The sequence below is a fragment of the Bos grunniens genome, chromosome 5 (genome assembly GCF_055505025.1).
Source record: "Bos grunniens cultivar Pamir isolate PY7600 chromosome 5, Bosgru_T2T1.0, whole genome shotgun sequence".
NCBI classification, from domain to species: Eukaryota; Metazoa; Chordata; class Mammalia; order Artiodactyla; family Bovidae; genus Bos; species Bos grunniens.
In genome coordinates, this window is record NC_141169.1 from 43201365 (window position 1) to 43221960 (window position 20596).

Here is a 20596-nt window from a genome sequence, read left to right on the forward strand (position 1 = left end):
CAAAAAAGAAAATTATAGGACAGTATCACTGATGAACATAGATGCAAAAATATTCAACAAAATACTAGCAAACCAAATCCAACAACACATTAAAAGGATCATTCACCATGATCAAGTGGAATTTATCCAGAGATGCAAGAATTCTTCAATATGCACAAATCAATGTGATAACACCACATGAACAAAATGAAAAATCAAATCAATATGATTATCTCAGTAGATACTCAGAAAAAACTTCTAACAAAATTCAACAGTAGTTTTTTATAAAAACTCTCCAGAAAGTGAGCATACAGAGAACAAGTTGTTGCTGCTGTTTAGTCACCCAGTCATGTCTGACACTTTGCAACCCCATGTGCTACACCACACTAGGCCTCTCTGCTTCTCATCATCTCCCAAAGTTTGCCAAGTTCATGTCCATTTCATCAGTGCCATCCAGTCATCTCATCCTCTTGACACCCTCTTCTCCATCTGCTCTCATCTTTCCCTGCATCAGGAACTTTTCCAATGAGCCAGCTGTTTGCATCAGATGACCAAAATACTGGTGTTTCAGCTTCAGCATCAGTCCTTCCAACAAGTATTCAGGGTTTCCCTTAAGACTGACTGGTTTGATCTCCTTGCTGTCCAAGGGGCTCTCAGGAGTCTTATCCGGCACCACAATTCAAAGGCATCAATTCTTTGGACCTTCTGTCACAACTGTACATGATCACTGGGAAAACCATAGGGAACATATCTCAACATAATAAAGGCCATGTATGACAAACCCACAGTAAACATCATTCTCAACAGTGACAAATGGAAAGCATTTCCTCTAAGATCAGGAACAAGACGAGGGTGTCCATCTTGCCACTTTTATTAAACATAGTTTTGGAAGTCCTAGCCAAAACAATCATATAAGAAAAAGAAATGAAAGAAATCCAAATTGGAAAATAAGAATTAAAACTGTCACTGTTTGCAGATGACATGATACTATACATAGAAAATCCTAAAGCTGTTATCAAAAAGCTACCAAAGCTCATCAATGAATTTGATGCAGTTGCAGGATACAGAATTTATGCATGGAAATGCCTTGTATTTCTATACACTAGCAATGAAAGATCAGAAAGAGAGATTAAGGAAACAATCCTATTTACCATCACATCAAAAAGAATAAAATACCTCAGAATAAACCTATTGAAGGACCTATGCTCAGAAAACTATAAGATACTGAAGAAAGAAATTAAAAGATGACACAAACAGATGGAGCACTATACCATGTACTTGGATTGGAAGGATCAGTGTCATCAAAATGACTATATTACCCCAGAGTAATCTATAGATTCAACTCCTGCCAAATTAGCAATAGCATTTTTCACAGAATTAGAACAAAAACATTTACAACTGTTTGGGAACACAAAATATCTCTAAAAATCAAAACAATATTGAGAAAGATAGAGCTGAGGGAATACGGCTTCTTGACTTCAGATTAAACTAGAAAGCTACAATAATCAAGACATATGGTACTAGCACAAAAACAGAAATATAGATCAGTGAAACAGAATAGAAAGTCCATAGATACACCCATGCACCTATGGTCAACTAATCTATGACAAAGGAGGCAAGAAAATCCACTGGAGAAGAGTCTCTTCAATAAGTGGTGCTGTCCAATGGAAAACTGGACAGCTACATGCAAAACAATGAAATTAGAACATTCTCTAACACTATATAAAAAAAGAAATTAAAAAAGGATTAAAGACCTAAATATAAGACTGGATATCATAAATCTCTTAGGGAAAACATAGGCAGAGCACTCTTTGACATATTGCAGACAGATTTTTTGATCCACCTCCCAGAGGAATGAAAATAAAAACCAAAATAAATGAATAGGACCCAGTTAAACTTAAAAGTTTTTGCACGGTGAAGCAAACCTTAAAATGAAAAGACAACCCCACAGAATGGATTAAATATTTTCAAAAGAAACAACTGACCAAGGATTAATCTCAGAAATATATAAACAACTCATGCAGCTCAATACAAAAAAAAATTTTTTTAATTGAGCAAAAGATCTAAAGACATTTCTCCAAAGAAGTCCTACAGATGACCAAAACTTACATGAAAAGATGTTTAACATCTGTAATTATTAGATAAATTCAAGTCAAACTACCATGAGGTATCACCTCACATAAGTCAGAATGTCATCATCAAAAAAAAAATCTACAAACAATAAATGCTAAATAGAGTGTGGAGAAAAGGGAACCCTCCTACCCTGTTGGTGGGAATGTAAATTGGTATAGCCAGTATGCAGAACAGTATCAGTTCAGTTCAGTCACTCAGTCGTGTCTGACTCTGCAACCCGATGAACCGCAGCACGCCAGGCCTCCCTGGCCATCACTAACTCTCGGAGTCCACCCAAACCCATGTCCATTGAGTCAGTGATGCCATCCAATCCTCTCATCCTCTGCTGTCCCCTTCTCCTCCTGCCCTCAATCTTTCCCAGCATCAGGATCTTTGCAAATGAGTCAGCTCTTCACATCATATGCCCAAAGTATTGGAGTTTCAGCTTTAACATCAGTCCTCCCAATGAACACCAAGGACTAATCTCCTTTAGGATGGACTGGTTGGATCTCCTTGCAGTCCAAGGGACTCTCGAGAGTCTTCTCCAATACCACAGTTCAAAAGCATCAATTCTTTGGCACTCAGCTTTCTTTATAGTCCAGCTCTCACATCCATACATGACCACTGGAAAAACCATAGCCTTGACTAGACGTACCTTTGTTGACAAAGGGATGTCTCTGCTTTTTAATATGCTGTCTAGGTTGGTCATAACTTTCCTTCCAAGGAAAACAGTATAGAGGTTCCTTTAAAAACCTGAAAATAGTAATCAGTTCTGTCACTCAGTCGTATCCAACTCTTTGTGACCCCATGGACTGCAGCATGCCAGGCTTCCCTGTCCATCACCAATGTGATCCAGCAATCACACTCAGGAGCATATAATCCAAGAAATCTGTAGTTCAAAAAAATAACTGCATCCCAGTGTTCATTGTAGCCAGGACGTGGTAGGAACCAAAATATCCATTGATGGAGAAATGGATAAAGAAGATTTGGTACATATGTATAATGGGATATTAATCACGAAAAAGAATGAAATAATGCCATTTGCAGCAACATGGATGGACCTAGAGATTGTCAAACTGAGTGAAGTAAATCAGACAGAGAAAGACAAATATTGTAGGATATTGCTTATATGTGGAATCTAGAAATAGAAAATAGTACAAGTGGACTTATTTTTAAAAAAAATAGAAATAGTCACAAATGTAGAAAACACATTTATGTTTGCCAAGGGGGAAAGGTGAGGGAAGGATAAATTGGGATATCTGGATTAATACCTACATACTACTATATATAATGTAGATAACTTGTAATGCTGCTGCTGCTGCTAAATCACTTCAGTCATGTCCGACTCTGTGCAACCCCATAGACAGCAGCCCACCAGGCTCCACCGTCCCTGGGATTCTCCAGGCAAGAACACTGGAGTGGGTTGCGATTTCCTACTGTATAACACAGGGAACTCTACTCCATACTCTTCAATGTCTTACATGGGGAAATAATCCACAAAATAGTGAATATATGTATAACTGATTCATCTTGCTGTACAGCAGAAAGAAACTAACACAACCTTGTAAATCAACTACACTCCAGTGAAAATTAATTTTCAAAAGGTAAACAATACCCCCCCACCAAAAAGAGATCAATTAAGCCACCTAGAGTAATATTTATATTACATAATACTCAATTTTTTATAATCCATCTCGCCATTTTTAAAGCATAATTTGGTATGAAAATCATAAAAGCCATACTGTTGTTGAACTCATAGAAGCATCTCTCTCTACAATTTATTGTTACTGTTGTTCAGTCGCTAACTCACGTCCCACTCTTTGAGACCCCATAGACTTCAGGGTGCCAGGCTTCCCTATCCTTCACTGTTTCCCAGAGTTTGCTCAGACTCATGCCCTTTGAGTCAGTGATGCTATCCAACCATCTCATCCTTTGACCCTCCTCCTCCTGCCAGTATCAGGGTGTTTTTCAATGAGTCAGCTCTTAGCATCAGGTGGCCAAAGAATTGGAACTTCAGCTTCAGCATCAGTCCTTCTAATAAATATATTTCCTTGCAGTCCAGGGGACTCTCAAGAGGGTTATCCAGCACCACAATTCAAAAGTATCAATTCTTCAGCAGTTGGCCTTCTTTATGGTCCAACTCTCATATCTGTACAGGATTACTGGAAAAACCACACCTTTGACTATATGGACCTTGTTGGCAATGATGTCTCTGCTTTTCAATATGTTGTCTAGGTTTGTGATAGCTTTTCTTCCAAGTAGTAAGTATCTTTTAATTTGATGACTGCAGTCACTGCCCACAGTAATTTTGGAGCCCAAGAAAAGAAAATATGTCATTGTTCCCACTTTTTCCCCTTCTATTTGCAATGAAGTAATGGGACCAGATGTTGTGATCTTTCTTTTTTGAATGTTGATTTTTAAGCCAACTTCTTCACTATCAACTTTTACCCTCTTCAACAGTCTCTTTCTTTTTCACTTTCTGCATTAGAGTGGTATCATCTGCACATCTGAGGTTGTTGATATTTCTCCCTGCAATTTTGATTCCAGCTTGTCCTTCATCTAGCCCTGCATTTCTCATGATGTACACTGCATATAAGTTAAATAAGCAGGGTGACAATATACAGCTTTATTGCACTTCTTTTCTAATTTTAAATCAGTCTATTGTTTCGTGTTTGGTTCTGACTGTTGCTTCTTGACCTGCACACAGGTTTCTCAGGACACAGGTAAAGTGGTCTGGTATTCTCATCTCTTTAAGAATTTTCCACAGTTTGTTGTGCTCCACACAGTTGAAGGCTTTAGCATAGTCAATGAAGCAGAAGCAGATGTTTTTCTGAAATTCTCTTGGTTTCTTTATGATCCAGTGAAAGTTGGCAATTTGATCTCTGTTTCCTCTGCCTTTTCTAAGTCAAACTTATACACCTAGAAGTTCTTGGTTCACATACTATTGAAGCCTGCTTGAAAGATTTTGAGCATCACCTTGCTAGTATATGAAATGAGCCCAATAGTATGGTAGTTTGAACATTTTTTTTTTCATTTCCCTTCTTTGGGATTGGAATGAAAACTGACCTTTTCCAATTCTTTGGCCACTGCTGAGTTTTCCAAATTTACTGACATACTGAGTGCAGCACTTTAACAGCATCACCTTTTGGGATTTAAAATAGCTTGCTGGAATACCATCATCTCCACTAGCTTTGTTTGCAGTAATGCTTCCTAAGGCCCACTTGACTTCACACTTCAGGATGTCTGGCTCTATGTGAGTGACCACACCATCATGGTTTATCACCAGATAACCATGATGACCTTAAAGGTCATTAAGACCTTTCTTATATAGTTCTGTGTATTCTTGCCACCTCTTCTTAATCTCTTTTGCTCTGTTAGGTGATTACTGTTTCTGTCCTTTATCATGCCCATCCTTGCATGAAATATCCCCTTGATATCACCAATTTTCTTGAAGAGATCTCTAGTCTTTTTCATTCTGTTGTTTTCTTCTATTTCTTTGCATTGTTCATGTAAGAAGGCTTTCTCATCTCTCCTTGCTATTCTTTGGAACTCTGCATTCAGCTGGGTATATCTTTCCCTTTCTCACTTGCCTTTTGTTTCTCTTCTTTTCTCAGCTATTGTAAAACCTCCTCAGACAATCACTTTGCCTTCTTGCATTTCTTTTTCTTTTCAGTGCTTTTGGTCACCACCTCCTGTATAGTTATGAACCTCCATCCATAGTTCTTCAGGGATTCTGTCTACCAGATCTAATCCTTTGTATCTATTTGTTACCTCTACCGTATAATAAGGGATTTGAGTTAAGTCATTCCTGAATGGCCTAGTGATTTTCCCTACTTTCTTCAATCTAAGCCTGAATTTTGCAGTAAGGAGTTCATGATCTGAGCCACAGTCAGCTCCCATTCTTGTTTTTGCTACTGTATAGAGCTTCCTCCTGTTAATCACATGAAATATAAACCTTATGTTTTTGAGGAATAGTCAGTAAAAAATGCTTTTTAAAAATAATGAGTACTTAAATTTTTTTTTTAATTAACTCCTAAGGGACATTATCCTATTTCTTAAGAAAAAAAATTTTAATATAAAGTAGGAGAGTAGGTTCATACTTTGGATTTTCCATTGCTTATGTTACGGTCACATTAATACAAATGTCTTAGTGCCAAGATTAGTTGTTCAACATTGTGGGAGCATTTTTGACTATATGTTGTAGAACTGGTTCCATAGTGTATGAAACTGTCACTTAGATTGTATTCTCTTCATAAGTCTATAAAATTACCATACATTTTATTAACAGATGTGTAATTATTAGTTTCTCTTGTCTGTGGCAAAGTTGTAGTGTTTCTTGTTCATATAGTTATTAATTCTGCTTTACAAGAAATAAATTTTGCCCTGATCTATTAGGCCATTGGTTTGTCCGCAATGTATTCAAACTTTATTACTATAGAGTCCATCAGGTACTGATTTTCATTGATAATTAGCAGATATTTCATTGAAATAATTTTTCTGTGATTTACTTGATGATTTTTTATAAACTGTCCTCTATGAGCTTCTTCATTACTCATACCATAATGCTTCTTCATTACTAGATATGACCATTATACTAGTTATGTACTAAAAGTCATAAAACATATTCTATTGAGAATATCATCAAGATACTCAGAATGGGAGAACAAAATGGAAAAAAAGAGAAAATATAGTAGTAAAATTCTCCTGTTTATTTCTAGTATTATTTGGTGAGAATTCTGCAGTAGAGTACAGAAGATAAGTACTAGAATATGTTCTCATTACATGCCTAATTTTTGTCTTTGTTTTTTATATCACCAACTTAACATGTATTAAAGACCTAGAACTATAGCTTTGTCAAAAAGTATTTCTTTTCTTCCATTGCATTTTTTTAATTAAGGTGAAACTCACATGACATAAAACCAACCATTTTAAAGTTTACAGTTCAATGACATTTAGCATTTTCACAGTGTTATGCAATCATCACTGCTATTTAGTTCCAAAACAAGAATAATCATTTATATAATTTAACATACATAAAAATCTACCAGTGTAAATGGTATAAATATTTACTACCATACATGAAATTTCTTTATTAACAATAGAAAGTTGCATTATCTTGATTTTAAAGATAAGAAAATAAAGTTTAGGTAGCTTATGCAATTTATGCAGAAGATCATACACATTATATGTTGCTTAGACAAGATGTCTATTTCCAAAAGCCATAGCCATTCCTCTGTGGTAACATACCTTCCAGCTCACCTTTTATTAGTGAATGAATTTCTAAGGCTTCCCAGCATTTCTGTGTGCCAGCATCCAGTATGCTGTTATTCTAGTGTGATATCTTGTATGCTGTTATTCTAGCAGCATGCTGTTATTCTAGTGTGCTATTTCAGAGGAAAAAAAAACTGTATATTTGAGAATTTGCATAATATAGGCTCCTAACAAATGTTTAAATATTTTCTTGAGATTAACAGATGTGTTGACTATTCCTAATTATACTTAGCAGCTATCATGTGAGAGAAACTGTTTTATTTTGGGTATTGTTTACCTTTTATTTGCCTTTCAGATATGCTGCTTCCGTAAAGGATGGCTCCCAGTATTTTGTGCTCCTAATTGTGACAGATGGTGTTATCTCAGATATGGCTCAAACTAAGGAGTCCATAGTTAATGTAAGTAGGAGTCATTCTGTCTTGGGCTGGCTAAATGAAAGCATGGTGCTACTTAGGTTAATTAACTGAAGTCTTCTTAGTTGACTTAACTGTGAAACAAAATGCCTTTGCAGCCAGTGCATTATCTAGACAACTCTTTTATAAATAAAAATAAATAATATCATCAACTTCATGTGCATGAGTGTGTTTATTAGTTTAATGTATATAGTCTTATAATTTGTACAGAATATTTATTAATATTTGCATTTCAGTTACAGGAGAACTGTGCTAATTTCTATGTTTATAGAACTGGGTGGGGACTAGTTTCTAATTATGTGCTACATTTATGATTAATTGATTGTCTTCTTTATTAGACTATAATCTATAAAATCTATATTTATTAGATTGCAATCTATAAAATTATATCTGGTTTTACTTACCTTTCTATATTCAAGTTGAGCAGTATTTGACACAAAGTAGACATTAGTAAAAATGGTTGTATGAAAGATTGTTTATCATATTTCATAATTATTAATGGCATATTAATGACATAATTATTACTAGCATATAATTAGCTGTTTGTGTGAGAAAAACTAGTTACATGTGGGAAAAATCAAATTTCTATAGACATATACTTAGCAAAACCAAACACAAAATGAAAGAGAGGTAAAAGCTTGCACATTATGTGGCACACTATCTTGCATAATATGTGGGAGCCTGGATGGAAAGGAAGTTTGGGAAAGAATGGATATATGTATATGTATGGCTGAGTCCCTTCACTGTTCACCTGAAACCATTGTTAGTTGGCTATATTGGGCTTCCCTGGTGGCTCAGATGGTAAAGAATCTACCCACAATGCAAGAGATCTTGGTTTGATCCCTGGGTCAAGAAGATCCTCTGGAGAAGAGAATGGCAATCCACTCCAGGATTCTTGCTTGAAGAATTCCATGGATAGAAGAGCCTGGCGGTCTACAGTCCATGGGATCACAAAGAGTCAGACATGACTGAGCAACTAACACTTTCACTTTCACTCCTATACAAAAGAAAAAGTTAAAAAAAAAACTTGAAAGGCGTTTCTCCAAAGAAGATACACAAATGATCAACAAGCTAAAAGAGCCTCAACATCACTAATATTTGGAAAATGCAAACCCAAACCCCAGTTAGATATCACTTCACACGTGTTATGGCGGCCAATATTAAAATTTTTAAAAAACTTAAAATAAAAAATAAACTAATAGGACATGTACTGAAGAACAATTATTCATATTTCAACGACCTGATGATGTGGTTGCTATATTGTTCCATCTTTCTGCTGGTGGATCTCATAGTCTTAGCATAAAATTATTTAATCATACTAATAATAACTTTCTATAATTATCATTGTAGTCACACATTTACTATAAAAATTGCTTTTCCTAACCATAACTATAAATGAGATAGAGTACTACTTTTTCTTCCCAGGTGACCCTATTGGTAAAGAACCTGCATGCCGATGCAAGAATGGCATGGGTTCAATCCCTAAGTTGGGAAGATCCCCTAGAAGAGGGCACTGGCAACCCACTCCAGTATTCTTGCCTGGAGAATCCCACGGACAGAGAAGGCCGGCAGGCTACCGTCCATAGGGTTGCACAGAGTCAAACACAACTGAAGCAACTTAGCATGCATGCATGCACTACTTTTTCACAAATATGGTATCTTTTTTCACCTTTCAGTAACAAAAAGATCTTCAAATAGAGAGAGAACATGAAAAAAGAGACTAAAGATACCCAGAGTCAGCTTAGGAAGATTTTGCCTGAAAATAGCAAGTGTAAGCAAATACTCAGTTTTTTAAAAAAATAATATTATCCAAGACTGGTCATTCCTGAAGAAAATCCAACTGAATTAGCATATGTATGGAGTTCAGAAAGGATAAGAGTGGAATCAAGTATATTATTCTGTGTTAATATTAAATATGTCCAAAAGTATTTTAATGAACTTCTGTGAAAAAGTGTCAATACTTAGGATATTATTTTCTTCCTAATTCTTAGTTGTTTTCCTAATTCAGTTTCTTAATTGTGAACAAATTCTGTATTCTCTTTGAAGGCTTCAAAACTTCCAATGTCAATAATTATAGTAGGTGTTGGACCAGCAGAATTTGATGGTGAGTAATAAAATTTCAATAGCGTTAATTGGGAATTTATTAACTGTAACTCATCATGTACTTACATATCTATCACTCTTTTTTTTGCATATAGGGATATGAGTGTGCGTGTGGATTTGTATACTATGTCCATGTACATACAGACATAGATATCACATGATAGCGTCTATTGAAGTGAGCAAATTAAAAGAATGTCTTCTGAGTAGTTCATTATCTCTCTAGTATAGGTTAATTCAACCATGTAGTTTTCTGTTTTATTATAGATGAATTGTACCTCAAAATATTCCTTAATATTGAGTGATAAATTGAGTTTTTGTTCCTAAGGCAAAACACACTCTGGGTTCCCTAAAAACTTTTAAGGGTGAGCCCTAAGTAAATAAACCACTATGTTGTGAAGCATAATAATGGATTTTCAGACCTTGGCTAGTTGATAGACATTATCTTTAGAAATATTTATGTTCTGTCATATGAAAGACTAAAGTAAAATGAAAATGGATATGACTATCTGAAACTTAATAAGACTATATAATTATGCTAAATTCACGTATTGGGTAGTTTTCTGTTTCTGTTGGCTCAAGCCATCTTCAAATGCCAATTAGTGATGGGTGTTCATGTAACTAGTAATCTGGGTAAACTCTAAAGTTAGTCTGTTTCTTGTCACCTGATGGATTCCTTTAAGAGAACTCTATGCTAGATAGCAACTGTATAACCACATAATATTCACCTGATTCATGTGTTTTTACATTGATAATGAGAGTATTTAGCTTGGAACTTTAGAAATTAGAATAATTTAAAAATATTTGAAACAACTCTTGGTATGTTACAGGTTAATTTAGGCACATAGGTGACTAATCATAATATGATCATCACTAAGATGATTCTTGCTTAACCACCAGTGCCTCCCCAGTACGGACAGTATAGATCTGTCAGTCTCAGGTAAAACAACACAGCAGTTATATTGCTGATCTTGGAGATTCTTTCCTTTGATCCAATACTTGGCTGGTCACACTTTGCATCGTTATACTCTTCCAGTTTCTAAAGCAAAATCAGTTTAGCCCTGCCTGCTGTTGCTCCTGCTAATATTTTCTCTGTCTCTGAATATTTACATCTGTTTTCATTGTCCATCAGGCATGAATCTGAGCTACCTCTCTGGAGTCAGGAAAACTAAGACACATCTTTCTTGTTAATACTTTGTGTACTTGATCATCTGCATTGAGCAGTGATAGGCTACAATTCACAAACTTTACCAATTGCTAGGTTAAAGTAATTCATAATTTCCTTTTCAGTTACTAATTTGCTTTTGCCTCTCAATTATGCAGTTTTCACTGGGTACATCCCACGTCTCCCAGAGTCCTGTGGAAGACCATTGTTAGGTGTAAGACCTCAGTCACTTGTTCCTCAACCTCCCACACATAATATGTGAATACAGAGCAACTGACATTTCCTGGTGAATATTTCTGGTCATAGATTTCTATTCAAAGCAGCAGGCACAGCTATTTGGGTACTACCCTCATACAATAGCCACACTTATTTATTTTCCTCAATTCTTTTGTTCCCCATGAATTATTTATCAGAGTTTTGAGGTATGAAAATTCATTATTTCCCCCTCTGACTTCTTGAACTAACTAAAAAAAAATATGCAAGAGTCACTCAAATAGAAATCAAAATGTAAGTTTTATTAATAGTAGTTCAGAATTAGAGAATCTGAGTTACCCTGTGCACAAACTCAGATTTCTTGTTTCTTTTCTGCTCCAAAATTAAATGACCTCACCTTTATCTCAAGGCCTCCTCTGGACAGCAGAGCCTTGCCTATTTCTCATGCCACAGGGAGAAATTGCCTTCAACCTGAGGATAGAATACTCCAAAAAGAGATTCAAGGTCAGTTCCATCTCCCAATCTTAGTTATCCTATGAATCACTCTTCTCAAGAGGAAGAGTGAGTGAAGATTATAGACATAAGGAAGTTGCCTGCCCATAGAATTCTGTCCTGGGAATTAAAGTGAAATTTTCCTCTGGCAAGCCTACAAACAGGGAATTAGGGTCCTGAAACAGCTGATTTTTGTTTTCACCCTGATGGAAGAAAATTTCTGAGTTACATTCAAGTTGGTATTATCTTATCAGAGGAGCCTTTTTCTAGGCACTTCCAAATCTACCACAAGTAAGTTTATATAGTATGTATATAAATTAGTAGGAAAAGACTGAAGTAAAACTTGAATATTTTCTCAGTTAGCTACATAAATCCAACATCTACATGTATTTCAACCAAGAGGTTTACATAGGCAAGAAATACAACATATTGCCATCTATTCTTTGAAAGTAGAAGAAATATAAATTGACTGTTAGATTAATGAGTAATGTCTTATTTCTGAATTTAAATATCTTATTTCTAAATTTCAACTTTCTGTATACTTTTTCAAAGCAGAATTTCTTTGCCCTTAAAATGCAACAAGTCAATGTAGTATCCATATAATTGCCTTGATCCAAGTTTAGGAGAGGGGGGAAAATATAAGGGGTTCTAACATCATTTTGTCTCCCAAGGCTAGAAAGAAATACAGGTCTGTTTCTTACACATCTTTTTTCCAAAGAGGGGATCAGGTGGGGAACTGGGACTTAACGATTTCAGGCTCCTTAAGGACCAGATGATCTGAAAAATTGAAGGGTGAACATTTCCCTTCCACCACTTACATGTCATTTCTTTTCTTCTTGCTCTCAAATGTGTAGTTCCCAATTCTGCTACCTGCAGCCTTTTAACCCAAAGGACATACTGAAAAGTGGGTGATATTTTTATAGCATCTCATTCTAATACATTATTGCCTGAATAACTGCCATTTTCTTTAACTGAAATGAAACACTCACAAAGACCAATGGAGATTGTAGAGGACTGTGGAAGGTGAGGCCCAGAACATCATCTAATTTTTGTTTTCTATTTTTGAGTGAGTGTAGGGTAATCATTATGAGTTGTTAGCAAATTAGATAATATAGGAGAAAATTCTCTGATTGATGACATGTCACCATCAATGTTCATTTATGTCTCAAAGCAATATGAAAATTTTGAAAACAAACCTAGAAGAAAAAAGAAATTAATTATTGAAAATATTTGAGTATATTGAATTTTCCTATTTAGATCCCTATAAATAGGAAAGGAAAAAAAGTTTTTTTGTATTTTAAATAATTTAATTGCCTTGTTAATGGAAATTTATATAATTTACTAAATATTGACATATATTATATATCTAAGCAGATTACTAGATGATGGTTCACTATCAATTATGTGTACTGGCAATGTTTCACCCCAGATATTTATTCCTGAAAATATGTAGAAAAGGAAAACTTAAAAAACATGTTGTTAAAAAAAAAAAAGCATAACATTATAAAGACCAGTTTGATGGTTGCCAGAGGCTTGCCAGGGTTGGAGGTGGGTGAAACAGGTGAAGGAAGTCAAAAGGCACAAACTTCTAGTTATAAAATAAGTAAGTCATGGGGAAGTAATATACAGTGTGGTGAGTATAATTAATACCATGTTGCATATATGAAGGCGGCCAAGAGAATAGACCTTAAAGTTTTTATCAAAAGAAAAAGAATCTATGATCATGTGTGGTCAGTTAGACTCATTATGGTGATCATTTCACAGTATACACAAATAGTGAATCATTACATTTTACTGCTAAAAATAATATGTTATTTTTCAGTTATACCTCAATCAAAAAAAAAAAAAATAGGAAAGACAGTAAAATATCTTTAACTGAAATGCATTATCCAAGCACTGAAGAAAACAGTGAAAAGGTGAGGACTGTTTTTAGAGGGCAAAAAGCAAACAGTTGCAAATGGCTCTCTGGAGTCTGGTGAATATCATGTGTGTACAAAATGAGTTATTAGTAAGAGAATTATACTTTAAGTACAAATTAACATTCCTCATGTAATTAGTTATTTACAGAACTCTCACCAAAAAACATTAAACTCTGGAAAATGTTCTCAATTGCAGCATAACACTACTGTATACCATCAATCCTGTTATATCACAGCATTCCCAAATAACAGTTGACCTATGTAATGTCAATATTATTTTTAACCAATGAAAAAAATCATACCTCAGAAAAATTATGATTTTCCAGTCACTAAAAGATGCCTTTTGTTTTTTTTTAATTTTATTTTATTTTTAAACTTTACATAATTGTATTAGTTTTGCCAAATATCAAAATGAATCCACCACAGATATACATGTGTTCCCCATCCTGAACCCTCAAATCTATTCACAAAAAGATTGCAGACAATATGATTGCATAGTTTGTTGTAATTTCAAAGAGAATAAAGTTCAAATTATTATTGGAAATTCTATAATGATTAGTACCAAGTTTCTTAAGTCAGAAAAAAACCATTAAAACTGAATGAATTAGCCTCATTTGATGAATCCATTATGTAAGCATGTAACCCAGAGTTGAGAATTTTTAGGATGGGAGATGTACCTAAAGACTTCTACACTGTATAGGCTGTCCTCACTTTTCAAAGCATCACATGAGGTCTTCGCTTGCTTTCTGCATTTGTAAAATTGTCATTCAATTAAGTTTTGGGGAAGAAATCGCTGCGGAGATGAAAGGATCAGCAAGCTTTCTGCCTCTACATAGGACATATTGTTACTTCATACATCTTGATTTCCTTATTGCCTGCATTGTTAGAGTATAATGGCTAAAATGCATTAGATAAATTATCCTATTTTATTTTCAAGCAATGGTTGAATTGGATGGAGATGATGTAAGAGTTTCCTCCAGAGGAAAATATGCTGAAAGAGACATTGTGCAGGTAAGACATTTGATGAAAATTATTTATTTTGTTCATTATAAAGAGTCCATGTCAGTTCTGATTTATAAATGAACAGCTTAAATTGAAATCAAACCTCAGGTTCTGTTTAATTTAGGCAGATGATTATGAGATGCATGTTAAGTAACAGGGCCTAAAATAAGCACCCAATTACTTTCCCCTGTACTTCATGTTCACCACATATAAAACAGAATTGTTAATAAGTATCTTTTCTTACTTTATTATTATCAGAAAAGATCATTGAAGTCTTTAGTAAAATTAAAATTCAGAAACACAATAAACTTTTAATGATACTTATTTATTATTTAGTCCTCAATAAAGATTAAAAATATTTTAAGATAGCTGATACATATGAAGCCTAGCTAAACTTAGTAGAAACAAACCAAAAATGTAAAATTTTTTATTTTTCTCATAGATTATTGCTAGAAAAGTAGAAAAATAGATCTTAGAATTATATATAAATACAAAAATTATATAAAGAATATGTATTAATATAGCAATATATAATAACAATAATTTGTATAACAATATAATAAAATATAGCATAATAGTAGATTATATGTTTCTTTATAAATATACATATATACACATGATTCATAATTCTGTTAGAATCAAGAAAAATACTTAACTGAAGTCTGTTCTGGGAGGGAATAGAAAGAAAAGAATCAGTTTAACCAAATTTTAACCAATACAGTAAGTTTATGATTGAAGCAATGGAGTTAAATCAATTAAACTTCTGCATACTTTAGAGTGTTTATATCTTTTAGGATGTCAGAAACAAAAAAGACTGTGACGTACACCTTTTAAATAGGAAATGGAAGTCCCTGTTACAATTTGAGCACATGATTTAAGTTTTGAAAGTGCAAATAATGGAATTCAATATTATCTCCTAAATAATAACATATATTCACCCATAATATAGTCATTAACAAAGTCTATTTGGAATCTAATAGAATTTGGTTCAAATCCTGGATTCTCCTCCGTGATAACCTGGACGAGCTTTCTAAATTTCAGTGTTCTGGCATTGTTGTAAAGATTTAATCATTAATGTATATAAAATACATTACTTAACACTCAATAAAATGCAACAAAAATAATTTTTAAAATTAGGGAAAATAATATAAAATAATCCATGAATATAATAAAAAAGATTAGTCTTGACAAAGACAAATGCATTGTTCTTTATCAGTCAGCAAAGTTGTTTTACGATAGAAACATCTGTATAACAATTTTTTAAGGAAACAATGAAATATGATTTAAACTTTTAACCTAATGTTCACATTAGGTTAAAAAGCACACACACGTGAATAATTTGTTTAAAAGCATTTGACAAAGGGAACATGGTGATACGGTAATCTATTTAAGAATCCCACAATGTTTTGTTTTTATAATTAGACACTTTATTCACCTTAACCTGGTTAGCATAATTATAGATCCAGGTAACTGCACTTTTTTTAAAAAGTCTCTCCATAATATTTTGTTCACAGTTTCCTTAAAATCAAATTACTGCAAGGGAGTATAAATTTGAAGTCCCTTAAAATGTGTTATGTTGCTGTTTTAATGCATTTTTACAAAGTTAAAAGAGGCAACTTCATCTTTCATAGTATCATCTAAATGATGCTTAAAGGAAATTGGCATTACTCTCTCCCTTATAAGGTAGCTGCCTCCCAGGTGGCGCTAGTGGTAAAATATCTGCATGCCAACACAGGAGACACAAGAGATGTAGGTTCGATCCCTGGGTGGGGCAATCCCCTGGGGGAGGAAATGGCAACCCACTCCAGTATTCTTGCCTGGAAAATTCCATGGACAGAAGAGCCCACAGGCTACAGTCCATGGGGTGCAAAGAGTCAGACACAACTGAGCACACACACACAGTAGAGGGTGGTTAAGATTGCTCATATCTTTAAGATTTCCTTTAAGATGACTAATATATTACGTTAGTGACAACCAAGTTTTTTAGTTATTTCATTTATGAAACAAAAGTTCCCTTGATCATGAAAGTCTTTTGTCTCTAATTGGATTTGCTACATTGGACAGAATATTGAGATAGGATTCAGGTCTACGAAATTAAAATGTTGTCATTCTGATCTTGAACAAGTCAATAAATTTCCCTTGAGCTTTTCTTTCATTATCTCCAGACTCCATCTTTCTCTCTCTCTCTCTCTCTCTCTCTCTCTCTCTATATATATATATATATATATATAAAATGCATAAATGCATTACAACAGCAACACAACACATTTTTAAGGACTTTAATTTTCTCATTAAAAGTCAGAATCTTGAGACTAATATATCATCATAAAGTGACACTGAGGTCACCAAAGATTTTGAAGACACCTGATGATATATAGCTAAAGACTCAAGGAATTGACTCAAGCTATTCTACCATATAAAGCTGAACTGAAAAAGTCATGAGATGGTACAGATACTGAACAGGATCTTCCCAGAGAATTAGTAGCCTCCTGAGTGACAATGGCATCTTGACTTACATGTCTATATTTATTTAAAGATATTTGATGAATCCTTTTCTAATCTTATGGAAAAGTTCCTAAATGCTGATTATCTTTTAAAAATAGTTTGCAGGGTAATCATTTACATATCACATTGTATTCAAGAAGAATTAGCATTTTTTCTCTCACCTTAATTAAAATCTCAGAACATTGCACAATTACAGGTTTCCTGGTTCTACCATTCACTAAAACATTTTTAAATGAGTTATTTTTAAGAATAAAAATATTCTTGAATATTTATAATATTGAGGTTGCAGAGACACACCAAGAATAATATTGTCAATCTTCCTACCATCAGAAAATACCTAAGTCATCATAATCAATGCTGTAAACACTGGTGGTTAAAATAATGTCAGAAAATAAGATCTATTTAGGCTGTCTTAACTTTTTGCTACTTTCAATTTCTTACACATTGCTAATCAAGTTAACACACTCCAAATGATATCCCAAATTTCTTAAGTGGACAAACAAAAGCCTAACTGTAAATGGTAGAAGGTAGCTGAGTTCCACAGAAAGTTGGGAGTGGTAGATGGGATTTTTATTATTATGTCAAATATTAAGTGGCATCCAACTTCTCCATTGCTGTTGCTGTTCAGTCACTCAGTCATATCAGACTTTTTGTGACCCCATGGACTGCAGTACACCAGGCTTCCCTGTTCTTCACTATCTCCCAGAGACTTCTCAAACTCATGTCCGTTAAGTGGATGCTGCCATCCAACATCTCATCCTCTGTCATCACCTTCTCCTTCTGCCTCCTATCTTTCCCAGCATCAGGGTCTTTTCCAATGATTGGCTCTTTGATTCAGGTGGCCAGTGCATTGGAGCTTCAGCATAAGTCCTTCCAATGAATATTCAGGGTGGATTTCCTTTAGGATTGACTGGTTTGATCTCTTTGCTATCCAAGGGACTCTCAAGAGTCTACTCTAGCACAACAGTTTGAAAGCATCAGTTCTTCGGCGCTCAGCCTTCTTTATGGTCCAACTCTCACATCCATACATGACTACTGGAAAAACCATAGCTTTGACTCTACGGAACTTTGTTGGCAAAGCATATCTCTGCTTTTTTAATATGCAGTCTTGGTTTGTCATAACTTTTCTTCCAAGGACCAAGCGTCTTTAAATTTCATGGTTATAGTCACCATCTACAGTGATTTTGGAGCCCAAGAAAATAAAATCAGTCACTGTCTCCACTTTTTCCCCATCTATTTGCCATGAAGTGATGGAACCAGATGCCATGATCTTAGTTTTCTGAATGTTGAGTTTTAAGCCAGCTTTTTTTACTCTCTTTCATCTTCATTAAGAGGCTCATTTCATTCCTCTTCACTTTCTGCCATAAGGGTGGTGTCATCTGCATATCTGAGGTTATTAATATTTTTCCCAGCAACCTTGATTCCAGCTTGTGATTTATCCAATGGGGCATTCTGTATGATGTACTCTGCATGTAAGTTAAATAAGCAGGGTGACATTATACAACCTTGACATATTCCTTTCCCAATTTGGAACCAGTCCATTGTTCTGTATCCAGGTCTAACTGTTGCTTCTTGACCTGCATACAGGTTTCCCAGGAGGCAGATAAGGTGGTCTAGTATTCCCAAATTTAAGAATTTTCCATAGTTTTTTGTGATCCACACAGTCAGAGGCTTTAGCATAGTCAATGAAGCAGAAGTAGATGTTTTTCTGGAATTCCCTTACTTTTTCTGTGATCCAACAGATGTTGGCAATTCAATCTCTGGTTTTTCTGTCTTTTTTAAATCCAGCTTGTATATCTGGAAATTTTCAGTTCACATACTATTTGAAGCCTGCTTTGAAGGATTTTGAGCATTACCTTCCTACTATGCGAAATGAATGCAATTGTGTGGTAGTTAGAACATATTTTTGCATTGCCCTTCTTTGCGATCAGAACGAAAACTGACCTTTTCCTTTATGTCAAATCTTAAGTGGCATCCATCTTATTCATATAATAATAATACTTAATCATTTATTAAGTCCTTCATATGCTAGGCAGGCTAAGAGCTATAACATTACTTCACCTTGACCTTATGAGACAAGTACTTGATTACCATATTTTATAAAAGAAAAAATGAAGTTTTATCTTTCTTGTCCATACTCACATAGCTAGTAAGAAGTAGTGAAATGAAAGTGATAGTCACTCAATTGTGTCCAACTATGTGCGATGCCATTGACTCCAGCCCCCCAGGCTCCTCTGTCCATGGAATTCTCCATGCAGGGACACTGAAATGGGTAGCCATTCCCTTCATCAGCAGATCTTCCCAATCCAGAGATCAAACACAGTTCTCCTGCATTGTAGGCAAGTTTGTACCATCTGAGCTACCCAGAAAGCCCAGTAAGAAGTAGAGTTACAGTGTAATCTTGAAATTTCTTATTCTAAAATATTTAACAAGTATTTTGTATATCTTTGATTCTAAAACCTAAACATAGCATTTAAGAGAATACATGGTCTGCCTTAATCTTCCTTTTTAGCTATACACAAATACAAGCAAACACGCATGCCCACTTTGCCCAGGCAAATAGGACAATTAATTGTCTTTGCATCACCCATTTCTCTAGTTCTGCTCTTATTTTCTCTTGTCATTTTACCTGGAATACTCTTCCACCTCATTGGGCTGACTAAAACCCTACATTTTGAAATTTCCCAGTGTACACAGCCTTTTACAAAGCTCTCCACCTGAACTCTTGAATAAATTCCCCCATTCTTTCACTTTATTAACGTATTGCTTTATATCTTCCTCAAAATACTGGCCACTTTGACTTTTAACGTTTATAAATAAGGACACTGAAGCCCAAGATGGAATATTAACCAACTTGTGAGAAATTATTTAGGTCACAAGTCTGTAGATCCAAAAAAGCCAACAGAGTTCTGATTGCAAAATCTTTTCTGTTATAATGCATCCACTCTCCTAAAAGGCCAAATTATAATTAAGATTAAGAAGATCTATTCCCCTTTTCATATCACTGTAGTAGTTAATGTATAATAGATCAATTTGAATTTAATTAATATCTCTGATACATACAACTATCTGATCTTGGGATAAGTTAATGAAACTTAAAGTTTTTATTTTCTTCTTTGTAAGTTCATAATATCCTTATAAGAACTAAATAGATATTGTACTAAATCACTCAGCAGAAAGCCTTCCAACTGCCAGTTGCTCAAAAAATTAATATCAATATCAGTTATTATTGACAGTATATTAGCATAGTCCAGTGTGAAGGCATTTTTATATCATTGTTTCCTAGCAGCCGTACCTTGGCATATGACATTGTAGTCAGTCTTATGTGTGATTATATTCATTGTCTCAAGATTCACTCTCATATGGCTATAATATAAACAGCATGCAGGATGAGATTCTATTGTTGTTATTATAAAACTTCAGTG

General features: G+C 34.5%; 1 protein-coding gene across 3 annotated transcripts in view; it reads left to right on the forward strand.

The window, feature by feature from the left end:
- Window positions 1-20596, forward strand: part of CPNE8 (copine 8) — a 272491-nt gene that overhangs the window by 244681 nt on the left and 7214 nt on the right. For 2 of the 3 annotated variants that reach the window (XM_086399950.1, XM_086399952.1), the window contains exons 18-20: window positions 7658-7760; window positions 9822-9879; window positions 14602-14675. In XM_086399950.1, coding sequence (XP_086256076.1) covers window positions 7658-7760; window positions 9822-9879; window positions 14602-14675 — 235 coding nt within the window. Of the gene's footprint in view, window positions 1-7657; window positions 7761-9821; window positions 9880-11662; window positions 11758-14601; window positions 14676-20596 lie in introns of all 3 variants that reach the window. The other variant, XM_086399951.1, reaches the window with a different exon arrangement.